We start from the raw sequence: 13597 nt of genomic DNA, 5'->3' as shown, positions 1-13597 counted from the left end.
CTTAACAGACATCTTTAAAAATAAGGTTCGGTGTATAATTAGAATGGGGTCTGAAACAGAAGGCGATGTATAGCCTGCACTCCACCTACAATGTTTGCAATTTTCAAACTACATTTTGACACAAATAATATTTGGGTTTCACTGTTGCTTGTACACCCTTGTCTGGGTATGGTACTCTTGCATGATTCTCTATAAAGCATTGTCCGTGTTCAATTTTTGTATTTCAGAGCCTAAAGATGAAGTTGATGTATCAGATGATGGTAAGTTTTATTAAACAATGCAAATCAGGCAGTGCAACATGAATGCATGTTTATCATTGATAATTCATAAATGTCTCTTGTAGAGGAAAGCGAACCAGACTACCGGACTGTTAACATCAATACAACTCAAAAAGTTACAGATTTTTATGACATTGAGGAAAGATTAGGAACGTGAGTACAGCATTTTTCTTTTCCAATATAACTGATAACCCTTATTCTGAAAAGCATGCATGTGTGTATATGTATGTATATATATATAGAGAGAAAGAGATATAGATAGATAGATACAGTGTGTGCAGTGACCCTGGTCAAATTACTTGTTTCAGTGAATCTGTAAGTAAACAGAAGCTGACACAACCTCTACATGGTACAAAGTTAAACATGACATTTTTCTGCACATTTTAATGCAAAATAACAATTTATCTGCTGATTTTAACAGATTGAAAATAAACCCTAACCCTCCCACCCTTAGCAAATCTGTCTTCTGCCAGAAATCAGTGTTGTTACTGGCACCTTATGCTTGTGGTGTAACTGTCACAACAGGCAGCCAACTAGGATCACACTATAAGCATCGCGATCCCGCAAAAGGGTTTCAGAAAGTACTAAGTGATTGGGAGGCTTAGGGTTGTAGTGGGGGTAGCAAAGAGAGAGGGAGGGGGCATTTTGGGCAAATTTTGCTAAACTGGGGGATGGGGGAGGCCATCCATCAGGACCCCTACTACCATTACTACTGCTGCTGCTGCTGCTGCTGCTACTTGACATTTCTACACGCAGCGTTGTACAAAAACATTTAAGAGACAATTCCTGCTTAGTAGAGCTTATAATCTAATCAAGACAAACATACAGGGCAAAAGAGATTTTGGGAAGTAAATATCTTTTGCAAAGTGTACTTGGAGAGGCTTACGAGGATGAGGGTGGGCTTGACTCACTAGGGCCCTTTCCTTTCACATTAGCTCAGGATCCAGAGGCAAGTTTAGTGTTAGCTATAAAAGGGTGAATTTTCAAAGAAATACGTGCGTAAGTGGCCTGTACTTGTATAATCACTATTTTAACAAAGACAAAAGTATGCGCATACTTTACATTTCACACGCATATATACACCTGTAAAAAAAAGGGGCAGTTTAGGAATGTTCTGGGATAGGGCAGACAGTTATATGCGGAAGTTACTATTTAATAGACACACATGTACATTTGCCAACTTACATAATTTTATACCTACTAGTTATCTTACGTACTTGATATCAAACTTGTTTATTGTGCACTTTTGGCTGGGTGGGAGTTCTAGGTGAATGGGGGGGAATTCAGGCTGAAGAACCAGGGGGGTCTCGATGACTTGGAGAAGGACGAGGTGAACTTGTGCGTAATTGGTAAAACTGGTCACTGGTCAATTCCAATTATGCACACATGTTTTAAAATATCCTGACTTGAGGAGGTCACATGACGCAATGTGAGGAAACAGATGCGAGTTTGACTTGCCTCTGGGGCCTCATTTCCCTCTTTGTTATAATTTTAGTTTTAATGATGGCATTCCACTGTAATTTGGGACCAGAGGTTATATGAAGTGTGGCGGGCACCAAATATCTGAGAGACATACATCCTCCTTCCATACCTTATGTCTTTGCGGCCACAACAAGAGTGATTGTGGGAAGCTAATGGTCCTGGATGGTAAGATGCCGAGTACTTGAGAGCACCCTCTGTCGTTAAGTGCACTGGATCCTATGGTCAAAAAAGTGGCATCAGCAGTGGCCCTACAACTTTAATGGGAAATTTGAAAAGATCTACTCGAAATTTGATGAGGTTAATAATTTGCTATCATCTGTGACAGGCCAGATACAGGCTGTGGATTCACATGTTTCGGCAGTAGACGACCGCATGGCAATACTTGAATCTGAAATATCTACACTGCGAGTGGCCTGGGACCAACGGGCAGCTAAACTAGATGACTTAGAGAACCAGGTGTGAAGGAGTGACATTCAGTTTAGTGGACTGCCTGAGAAGATAAGAGATGTAGACTTGGCAGGTCTGCCCAAGGAGTGGTTACCACGGACACTTGTATTACAGTCGAAACATGGCACCTTGAAGATCGAGAGAGAGCACCTCATGGGGCTCATGCAAGCACAATGCAATAAACCAAAGCCGTTAATAGCAAAGGTTTTAAACTTTGCCCAGAAGTCCGAAGTGCCACAGCCACAGGCTGCCTCTTCATCTCCCTGCCCTCACGCAGGAGCCTGTCTTCATGCCGGCGCGGCAGGAGCAGCGCTGGGGGTCTCCCTTGTGGCAGGAGCCGTGCTACTCTGTTTCCCGCGGCCCGATGGCTGCTAACATTCTCAGCATGGCTGGAGCCGCGCTGCTGTTGGTGATATGGGCAGGAGATCGCCGACAGCCTTTACATGCTGCAGAAGCCACGCTTCCGCTCCTTAAGTGGTCCGGTGACCGCCTACGCCATTCCCGTGCGGCAGGAGCTGTGCCTCCTCCTCCCTTGCAATATTTCAAAATACCATCATGTAACTCCGAAGATAGCTCTATCCTAGTATATTTTTATATTGACAGTGAGACCTCATATATTATGGCGGGCTATTAATCCGTTTGCCCTTGAACGCCAATGTCGATATTATGCGGTGATATAATTTCAGCTTCACCGTATCAAAATGTTATAATCATCGGTCTCTCTGACAATTGTTAATGGTAAGTCCTTGTGTCAATGTACACCATATTATAAAGGGCAGTGGAAAAGGTGAACACTTATCGTGGCACAGTGTGCAGATGTGCAGCAGGGTTAAAGCTCTGGCGATGGCCCGACACGGCTCGTGTTTCTGGGAACCTTCTTCGCTGGGAACCTTCTTCGCTGCAGCCCCACAGCAGAACATACCGGCAGTCTTGGGAAAAATACTGGCATACTGCGGCCCCTGAAGAAGGTTCCCAGAAACACGAGCCGTGTCGGGCCATCGCCAGAGCTTTAACCCTGCTGCACATCTGCACACTGTGCCACGATAAGTGTTCACCTTTTCCACTGCCCTTTATAATATGGTGTACATTGACACAAGGACTTACCATTAACAATTGTCAGAGAGACCGATGATTATAACATTTTGATACGGTGAAGCTGAAATTATATCACCGCATAATATCGACATTGGCGTTCAAGGGCAAACGGATTAATAGCCCGCCATAATATATGAGGTCTCACTGTCAATATAAAAATATACTAGGCTAGAGCTATCTTCGGAGTTACATGATGGTATTTTGAAATATTGCGATAGAAGAATCCGTCATAAGTTTGACAGTTGCAATTTAAAAGTCCTCCTCCCTTGCGGCATGGAGCCACCTACAGCGTTCCCATGTGGCCCGGAGGCCACTAACTTACCTCAGGCCCTCCATGGGGAGAGGGCCTGCATCCCCGGACTCGCCTGGCAGCTGGAGCCATCCCTGGTCCACCTTCTGTGGCAAGGTGCCGCCTCCAACATCGGGGCCTGTCTTGAGGCCTGGTTCCTCTTCAGCTCCGTCTTCCTGTGCAGCACAGCTGCTGTCCAGGGTCCTGTACTGCTTTCTGCTTCCTCCTAAGGGGCAACACCGTGTCTCTCTGCACTTCTTAAAGGGCCAGTGCAGGTGTGGTTCCTTCCTGACTCCTCCTAGGGTGTTTCCTGCTTCAGCCTACAAAAGGCTCCTCAATTCATTCCTTCCTCGCCTTCGCAAGGAGCAAGTTCCTCCCTGGAACTTGTCCTCTCGGAGCTGGTCTCCTGAGGATCTCCACTTCTAGCTCCTGCCTGGCATCCTTGTCCTGGGATCCCATTTCTTGTTCCTAACTCCTGATGTTCTTTGTTTCTTGGTCTCTTGTCTTCATCGTTGTTCCAGATGTTATTCTGATGTTCCTGTCTTCATCATTGTTCCAGATGTTATCCTGATGTTCCTGTCTTCAAATTGTTCCAGATGTTATCCTGATGTTTCGTTCCTGTCCTGAGGTTCCGGCTTCCCGTCCCTCGTGGTCCACGACCAGTCCGGCTGGGCTGGTAGGGCGCATAGTGGCCCAGTGGTCCGCGACCACCCCGGCTGGGGTGTGTAGGGCACTGGTGGGATTCCTCCATCTTCGGAGCCAAGGGTAGCCATGTCCCTGTCTTGGATTAGTGTCCTCAACGGGTGAGCCTTCGGCATCTTCAATGGGTGAACTTTCGGTGCCCTCAACGTGTGAGTCTTCAGCTATCTCCAAGCCGAGTTGGCTTTTTGCCCTCAAATGAACTCTGTCTTGTCAGTCCAAGGTGTGGTCCGCACCTGGCCTTGGTTGGCTGTGGAGGGCACCTTCGGTACTGGCCTTAGAGTCTTCGTACTTCCAAGTGTTCATTGTCCTGCAATATCCTGATGTCTTCGTCTACCTTGAATCCTCGTCCTAATCCTCGTCCTGTGTCTTGTCCTCATCTGCCTTGTCCTCTATCCGACCTGCTGCTTCCCGCCGCTTCCTAGCAGCAGTTCGAAAGGGCTTGGAACAGTCGGAGGACCATTCAGAGACCAGCATTGTGTTGATGGTTAGTTGATAGTTAGTTGGTTTGCTTATTCTTATTAGATCAAGTTCTGATTTGTTCCATGTAAACTGCCACACGGCAGTAGTTATTACCGTTTAACTGTGAACCGGAGTGATATGTATTGTATACAGGAACTCCCGGTATATAAAATCCATAAAAAAATTAATAAATAAGAAAGCTCGCAGGTCCGGTCGAGGCTCAGGGTAAGGACGTTTCACCACAAGGGCACACATTTCACCCTGCGCTGGAGAGCACCTCCTGGTGCTCTCGTCCATTGCAGCGCAACAGTTAGCATGTAAACCGATGTGATATACCCCAATGAATGTCGGTATAAAAAAGCAAATAAATAAATAAATAAAATACATCTGTTGAATTTTCAAAAGCTATTGGTTAAAACCAAAGAAATCCTGAATAATTGGAGGGATATTCCTCTTTCATTGGTTGGACATGTTAACCTTTTCCGATGATGGTTTTTCCAAAATAGTTACATGGCTTTAAGCAGTTACCATTATATTTAATTACTGAAGATATTTGCAAATTGACTTACCTTATTCATCAATTTCTTTAGCACAATAGGAAACCAAGGAAAGCGATGTCCATATTGACAAGAAAATGGGACAAGGGTGGCTTAGGGTTGGCAGATATAAAAAAGTATGATATTTCTTGCCTTCTGAGGCATGTGGGCAATATGAGCATAGATTTTTACACACTGGTTACATATGAGCAAGATTTTGTTTTTCCAGTAGATTTAAGGTCTGCTGTGCATACTACAAATGCATCTCTCCTGGCACATCTACAGCAGTATGTTTTGATCTCGCCCACTATGAAGGCCTGGAGATGGTCGCAAAATGGGTTTGCAGTTTTCAATTTTGGGGTTTTTGCCTTTTAACGAGAATAAGAATTCCTCCCCCCCCCCCACGCCGGTGTTTTTTTCCCTGATTTTTAAGGACTGTGGTTTAAGTGTTTCCAGGTGATGCAACACTTTCTGAGAGAAGAGGGTGGCTATGTCTCCTTTCAAGACCTACAGCAGCACTTTCAAGTCTCTCCGAGACAATTTTTGTTTAATTTCAAGCCCATCACTATGTTCTCTCCTTGGATTAGAGGGAACTGGATCTAGAAAATAGGAAAATGTTAATTGAACTTTTTGATTTAGAGTAGTGGTTCTCAACCAGTGTGTCACCAAGCACACGCAGGCGTGTCGCCACACTTCCCGGTCCCCCACTGACCCAGCTGCTCCCCCTACCCAAGCAAAATAGGTCCTCCACCCGGGCGGAACTCGGCAGGACAACTGGAGTCAGCGGCACCGCATGCTCTCTTCTTCCCGCCCTCTCCGTGGCCCGGAAGAGGAAGTAGTAAGCAGCGGGTGCCTGTAAGTAAGTGCGCGCAGCGTCAGCTCGAAGAAGAGAAGATAGGCGCATCCTGAGGAATGAGCAGTGCAGCTCGGAGAAAAATGAAGAACAACGTCAACCCCCACGGCCGATAGGACTTCTTTCTCTGCGAGGGCTGAAAGTGAAGGAGGTTGCTGCTGTTTTTAGAGTTGGAAGTGGAGGAGGCTGCTGCTGTCGCTAGTTCAGGGAGGAGAGTGAGTGAATGAGCAAGCATATGTGTTTGAGGTGCTGTGTGTGTGTGTGTTATGTATGTGTGTGTGTGAGTGAGACAGCATGTATGTGAATGATTGAGGCCTGTATATGTGAAAGAGAGTATGTGTGTGATTGAGAGCCTGTGTGTGAATGGAAATGTATGACTGAGAACCAGTATGTGTAAGTTTTTGATTGAAAACCTGTTTGTGTGAAAGAGAATGCATGTGTGATTGTGTGAGAGAGAGATGTATGTATGATTAAGAGCCTGTGGGCCGGATATTCAGAATTACGAAGGTGTAGAGATTTGTGCGCGCAACCCGGCGCGCAGAAATCTATGCCTGATTTTATAACACGCACGTGGAGCCGCACGCATGTTATAAAATCCGGGGTCGGCACGTGCAAGAGGGTGCACAATTGTGCACCTTGCGCGCACCGAGCCCTAGGGGAGCCCTGATGGCTTTCCCCATTCCCTCCAAGGCCGCTCCGAAATTGGAGCAGCCTCGAAGGGAACTTTCCTTCCGCTCCCCCCACCTTCCCCTCCCTTCCCCTATCTAACCCGCCCCCCAGCCCTACCTAAATCCCCTCCCTACCTTTGTTGTCCTGTTTACACCTGCCTATGGCAGGTATAAATTGTGCACGCCAGTCAGCTGGCAGCGCATGATCCCGCCAGCATGGCCGCCTTGCCGGAGGCCTCGGTCTCGCCCCAGACCCCCCCCCCCAGATCAGCGCCACGCTCCCACCCCCTTCCCGCCCCTTTTTCAAAGCCTTGGGACATACGTGCGTCCCAGGGCTTGTGCGCGTCGCCGAGCGTATGCAAAATAGGCTCGGCATGCGCAGGAGTAGTTTTAAAGGGTTACGTGCGTATCCCTTTGAAAATCCGCCCCTGTGTGTATAAATAAGAGAGAGAGCATGTGTGTCTCTGTGTGACTGAGAGCTGGTTTAGGTGAGGGAGCATGTGAGAATGTGATTGAGAGCATGTGTGAAAGTGAGAGAAAGAGAGAGCATGTGTGTCTGTGTGATTGAGAGCTGCTTTAGGTGAGGGAGCACGTGAGGATGTGATTGAAAGCCTGTGTGTAAATGAGAGAAAGAGAGAGCGCATGTGTGTAAGCATGTGAATGAGAGTCTGTGTGTGAGAGAAAAAGACAGCATGTATGTGTGCGATTGAAAGCCTGTGTGTGTAAACGTGAAAAGACAGCATGTGTGTAAATGTGTAAATAAGAGCCTATATAAGTGAGAGAGAAAAAGCATGTATGTGAGAGTCTGGGAGCCAGTGTGAGAAAGAAGAGAAAGTTGCAATCAAACTATTCCTCCTCCTCCTAATTCAAAACAATCTCAGGGCACCTGGACATCACGTTCCCAGGTATGCAGAGCAAAACATTTTTTGTATCATTTTTCATTATTGGGCCTGCTATTTTATTGGTATCTAGAAATTTTTGATATGAGTCTTTAATTATTGGATATTCCATTCATCAGCTGTTTTGAAATAATCTGTTCTTTTTGTTAGTATGGTTTTGCTGCTATTGATTTTATAAAACTTTGTTTTATAAGAACTGGTGATGTTTCTGTTTTTCTTTGTTACACTGCATACCGAGACCCTGGCTTGTTGCAGTTTCCAATTCAGTTTTTGTCTGCATGCTTCTATTTATGCGTTTTGGTCTCTTTATTCTTTGTTAGGTGAGGTTTTCTGCTGGTGTGTAGTTTCTGTGTAGGGCTCTATAGTAGCCTGGCTTGTTCCATTTTCCTAATAGGAGGTGTATTGGTGTCGTAAGGCCTGGTGTAATATTTTCAGTGTTGCCTTTTCTTAGGTAAGGTGTTTATTGTTTGATTACTGAAAATTGGTGCTGTTTTGTGTGGGATATTTACTATTTATGTAATTTTTGTTCAGACAGAATATGTATCTTTCCCTTGTGTCATTCTTAACAATAAAAATAATACTAGGCCTTTATTTTTTATTTCCGCCATGAATTGTAATGAGCAGTGTGTCACACATGTGAGCGTGGTCTGTCAGGTGTGTCACGATGGGAAAAAGGTTGAGATCCACTGATTTAGAGGTACCTACAAGACATACTATTGGCCTAATTTTCAGAAGCCCGCACACGTAAATTTCAGGGGTTACGCATGTGTGCCCGGGCCCTGCACATGCCGAGCACATTTTGGAAAGGGCCTGGCCTTGTGCATAACCTCCAATATGCGCAAATGTTCTGGGCCTAAAGAATGGGGCAGGCTGGGGGCAGGGTCTGGGTGGGGAGGGGCGGAGCAGGCCAATGGTGGGCCGGGACAGCACCATTAGATGCTGGCGTGGGGAAGTGTGTGCTGGCAGCTGGCCGGCGTGCAGGGTTTACTTGTGCTCCCAAGGAGCAGTAAGTATAAAAATAAAAAAAATTGGGGATAGGTAGCATTAGTTTAGGGGTTGGGGAGATTAGAGGAAGCGGGAAGAAGGATAAGGGTAGGGAATTGGGGAAGGCTCTGTTGCATCGCCGCACATTTCTTTCTAATATTCCCCCCTGTTGCACGCATTACAGGAAACCCACCCGCACATGTGCGAGCAGATTTTAAAATCCGACCCGCATGTACGCGCAAGAATTGTATTTTATAAAATGCGCGCACTGGCACGCGCTGACACACACATTATAAAATAGCTATGTCCATTAGAGTGCACCAGGAAATGTGCGCACATTTTAAAATCTACCCTTAAATCATTTTGATATAAATTTTTAAGAAAGTGGGAGGCAGAATTAAATTTTACACGTTTGGTGGAGGGTTGGCAGAGAGAGCTGGGTGTTTCTTTATCGCTTTCTGTTTACTTAAGAACGATATTTTCACTGAGGGGGAGGGTTTACCAATGTCTGTCTCGGAGAGGCTCAACATAAATTTTTTCTGCCCTACTTATACTGTGAATCCAGTGTGCATTTATTAAAGATTGCCCCTTCTAATATATGTGTGAAGTGTAACAGGGAGCCAGATACACTTAAACATCGGTTTTGGGCCTGCTCGTCGATACAGTGCTGTTGGAAATGGGTGCAACAATATATAAATCAAGTTACAGTATTGCTCCACTGTTTAATACTCCCTCTTTCCTTTTTGATGATCTACAGGATATGTCTTTCCCTGATAAATATGTTCAATTGTGGATCCAGAAAGTGCTGTTATTAGCAAAGAAAGTTATATTACAAAATTGATTGGCAACGCATCCGCCTATGTTAACACAAGTTAGGGATTTTCTTTATCAGGTTTGCTGTATAGAAAAATGCATTGACGCTATGGTTATGTCCAGGAAACATAAGGTTTTCTTGAAAATTTGGAAATGTTATCTAGACTCACTTCCACATCGTGCATGAAGTTTGTTGTTAAATGACCTTCCGTAATATGATTTTTGTTAAAATATAAAGTCATATTGCGTTCCTACTGTTAGTAATGGTTAGGGGGTGGGGGGGAATGGGTTTTTGGGGTTTGTTCTTGTTGCATGTTGTGTTCCAAACTATCATCTGGACGGCGTGCAGAACACACTCACTGTTCAGTATGTATGAGTATTGTTTTATAAACTCAATAAAAAGGAAATAAACCAAAATATACCAACTTGCGCACGTAAATCGGGTTTTATGCAAATAAGTCCTACTTTATTTTCACACGTAAAATATACGTGTATATTTTTAAAATAAGTCGGAAAAATACATGTGTTCAGTGCACTACATGTATTTGCACGTAAGCATACATATGTGTGTATGTTCTGGGGTAAAGATATGCATGTTTTATGAAATGCATGTATAGGATAAACACAGGTTATAAAATACTTGGTTATATATACGCATATATACTGCCACATATAGTTGTTTGGAAGTTATCCTTTTATTCTGCTAATTCTTAATAATGGAAATAGATGGATAAGTTATTTAGCTAAATCAACCCTGCCCTGGAACGCCCTCAAAATGCACCTTACTTATTCAGCTAAATTTTCTCCAGCTAATGACTCATCCAGCTAAAGGTTAGCCAGAGAAGTACCAGGGATGTTGACAGCTCGCCATTTAGCCTGATAACTCGTGAGTTATCAGGTCAAATGGCTTTAAATATTGGCCTATATATTTTGGAACACAGAAATTAAAGTATAAGCATTTAAAATCAATTCCCCCAGGGGCACGGCCCATATAAAGCAAGAACAAAATATAGCTTCCTCCAGAAACCCACAGAATTAAACAAAACAGGCAGCCTTAACACAGAATAGAAATAAAGACCTTTGGAAGAAAATTAAGTTCTTTTTTTTTTATAAGCAAACCTTTTATTGAGCTTGGGGTATGCTCATGTTTTATTATTTATTTATTTATTTGTACAGGTTTTTTTTTAAACCGTTGCACAGAAACAAGTTCTATCTCTACGGTTTACAGAAATCACATTTTAAAAACATGATAAAAAGGAAAAAGAAAATAACAATATATATTAAAATCAAAAGAATTAAAAATTCAATCAAAAACTATTTAAAATAGAGCTAAAATTAATGTTAACAAGATAAGAACAGACTAAAAGCAAAAATAATCATATAAAAAGGCCTGGTTTAAACTTCAGTGACCATTTCAAAAGTTTGTCTAAAAAGCCATGTTTTAAGATCTTTTCTAAATCTCTTCAAGTTATCCTGCAGTCGTAGCTCTTGAGGTAGTTTGTTCCAGAGTGACAGCCCAGCAATAGAAATTGCACGTGCCCTGACTTCGCTTAAATGTGCGGACCTTACTGTCGGAACTGTCAATAGGGCTTTATTGGCAGACCTTAGATTGCGTTGAGGAACATGTAGTTTTATAGTAGAATTTAGCCAGGCAGACATATCACTATATATTTTATGAATAATGCATAAAGTTTTATAAGTTATTCTACTTTCTACTGGCAACCAATGTAAGTCCTTTAAAATTGGAGTGATATGGTCCTTTTTACTAGTATTTGAAAGAATGCGAGCTGCAGTATTTTGAAGGACCTGTAACGGGCGTAGTGTCGCTTTTGGAAGTCCTAACATTGTGGAGTTGCAGTAATCAAGTCCGGTTAATAGTAAAGCTTGGAGTATTGTTCTAAAGTTTTTTCTTGAAAGAAATGGTTTTAACCGTTTAGCATCATCAATTTGCTAAACCCCTCTTTAACTTTCTTAGAAATATGAGCTTTAAAATTTAATTCATAATCTATGATTACTCCCAGGTTCCTAGTTGTATCTACTAATTTGTAGCTGGTTACATCATTAAGCGTCACAGTTTTCTTTTCTGAGTTCATGTTTTTTCGGTCTAAAACCATAAAAACAGACTTCTCTAAGTTTAAAATCAATTTCATTTGTGTTAAAAGTTGTTTAATAATTTTAAGATACATGTCTACTAATTTAAAGGTAGCATCTAAACCGTTTATTTGGAGGTAACCCATTTATGTTGTTGTGGGACCCAGATGTGGACATGCTTGATGACCTTGTTAATGAAGTTATTACTCAGGCCTTGGGATAGAGGAGGTATTTTATGGGATGAGGGACCCTAAATTGCTAATTCTGTTGGGGATTTTATTTTATCTTTTAGGTTTGGGGTCATATATTGCTTGTGCTGTGAATGTTGAAGGCTTTGGGTTTTTTTGTGTGCATATTGTTGTGTCCCGCGGCCGTGGCAGTCCGCGGCGGCAGCCTCGGGGGAAACCCCTGACCGGGTGCGCGTTGCCCCAGCGCGGGTCCCCGGCCTGACCGCCAGGTGGAGAGCCGTCTCTGCTCTGTCCCCGCGCCGTTCCTGCAGCCTTTCCTCCGCGGAGGAAATTCAAGATGGCCGCTGCCATCCTTAGGCACGAGGCCGCGCCCCCTTCAGAGAGTTAGAGGGACCTGATCCCTTTAACAAGCCTCACCTGTCCTTAATCAGCCTGACCAGGGGAAGTATAAAGGGAAGCTTCCTCTGCTCATTCCCTGACTTGGCAACGTCCTCCAGCGCTGTCTAGTCTGCTTGCCTCGGTGAGTTCTTGAGCTTCGGATCCCTGTTCCTGTTTCGTCTTGGTCTTCTTGGTTCCTGACTTTGGATTGGCTTACGGTGATTCTCTGGTGTACGACTCGGATTAGCAAGCGGTGATTCTCTGGTGTGACCTCGGACTGGCAAGTGGTAATCCCTCGGTGTGTGACCTTGGCCTGGTAAGCGACGACTCTCTGGCACCTGATCTTGGACCCCTCCTGGACTTTGCCTCCAAGGGCCCGCCTAAGTCCCAGCGGTCTGGGTCCCTACGGGCTCCTCCTGGGGGGACCACAGACTTCCAGGGGTGAAGATTCAGCTCCTCTTCTAGCCTCTTCATCTGTCTGCAGTCGTCTCCGCCTCCAGAGCCGAGGGTCAACTGCGCTCCTCTTCTGTTCTGCCTCACCACCCGACGAGAGAACCTACGGAACCTCCGCAAGGTATACCATCCTCTCATCGGCCTAAGGGTCCACAAGCCTGAGCATAAGACATATATATCATTTTATTTTTGTTTTGTATTATATTTTTTTGTGCCCCGCTATGAACAGAGAATTTCAGATTAGCAGGATACAAAAAAAAATTGGCTACAAAGGCAACAAAAAGAAATCCGTAGAGCAAAATATATATAAAGTAGCTAGCCAATAATAATATTGGAGCGGCCTTGGAGGGAACTTTTTTTTTTGTCCCCCCCACCTTTCCCTCCCTTCCCCTATCTAACCCACCCCCCAGCCCTAACTAAATCTCCCCCTACCTTATTTCGTGGAGTTACGCCTGACTCTGGCAGGCGTAACTTACGCGCGCCGCTGGCTCTCTGCCCCGGCACAAGCCATAGTGCTGGAGCACTCGGCCCCGCCCCCGGACCGCCGCCACGCCTCTGACCCCGCCCACGGACCACCGCCACGCCCCGGGCACGCCCCCGCCAGCCCCTTATTCGAAGCCCCAGGACTTACGCGCATCCTGGAGCTTGTGCACACCGCTGAGCCTATGCAAGATAGGCTCAGTGCGCGCAGGGGTAGGCAGGAATAGGTTTTCGGGGGTTGCGTGCGTATCTTACGCACGCAACCCTTTGAAAATCTACCCCTATCTAAATTAAAAAATCATTCCTACCAAAACTTAAAAATTTTTTTATCATTAATCAAATTAATATTAGTTTTGTTAGAAAAACTTTTATCATATAAATCACTATATAAAACAAACATTCCAAAACCTCAGATGTACCACCTCCCTCCCACCACATACAAAGAATCACAAAAAATGAACAACAAACCAAAAAAATAAATGACAAAATAATTACTTGTTCA

At 44.3% G+C, this 13597-nt stretch overlaps 1 protein-coding gene across 3 annotated transcripts in view; it reads left to right on the top strand.

The window, feature by feature from the left end:
- MYLK (myosin light chain kinase) overlaps positions 1–13597 on the top strand; it is a 741434-nt gene that overhangs the window by 649348 nt on the left and 78489 nt on the right. For all 3 annotated transcript variants that reach the window (XM_029605228.1, XM_029605226.1, XM_029605227.1), the window contains 2 exons: positions 228–260; positions 344–431. In XM_029605228.1, the coding sequence (XP_029461088.1) occupies positions 228–260; positions 344–431 (121 nt within the window). The remainder of the gene's footprint in view (positions 1–227; positions 261–343; positions 432–13597) is intronic.

Source organism: Rhinatrema bivittatum, chromosome 6 (assembly GCF_901001135.1).
Source record: "Rhinatrema bivittatum chromosome 6, aRhiBiv1.1, whole genome shotgun sequence".
In the NCBI taxonomy this organism is placed as follows: Eukaryota; Metazoa; Chordata; class Amphibia; order Gymnophiona; family Rhinatrematidae; genus Rhinatrema; species Rhinatrema bivittatum.
Note: the sequence above shows the minus strand (reverse complement) of the source record. Positions and strands in the feature narration are given on the sequence as shown.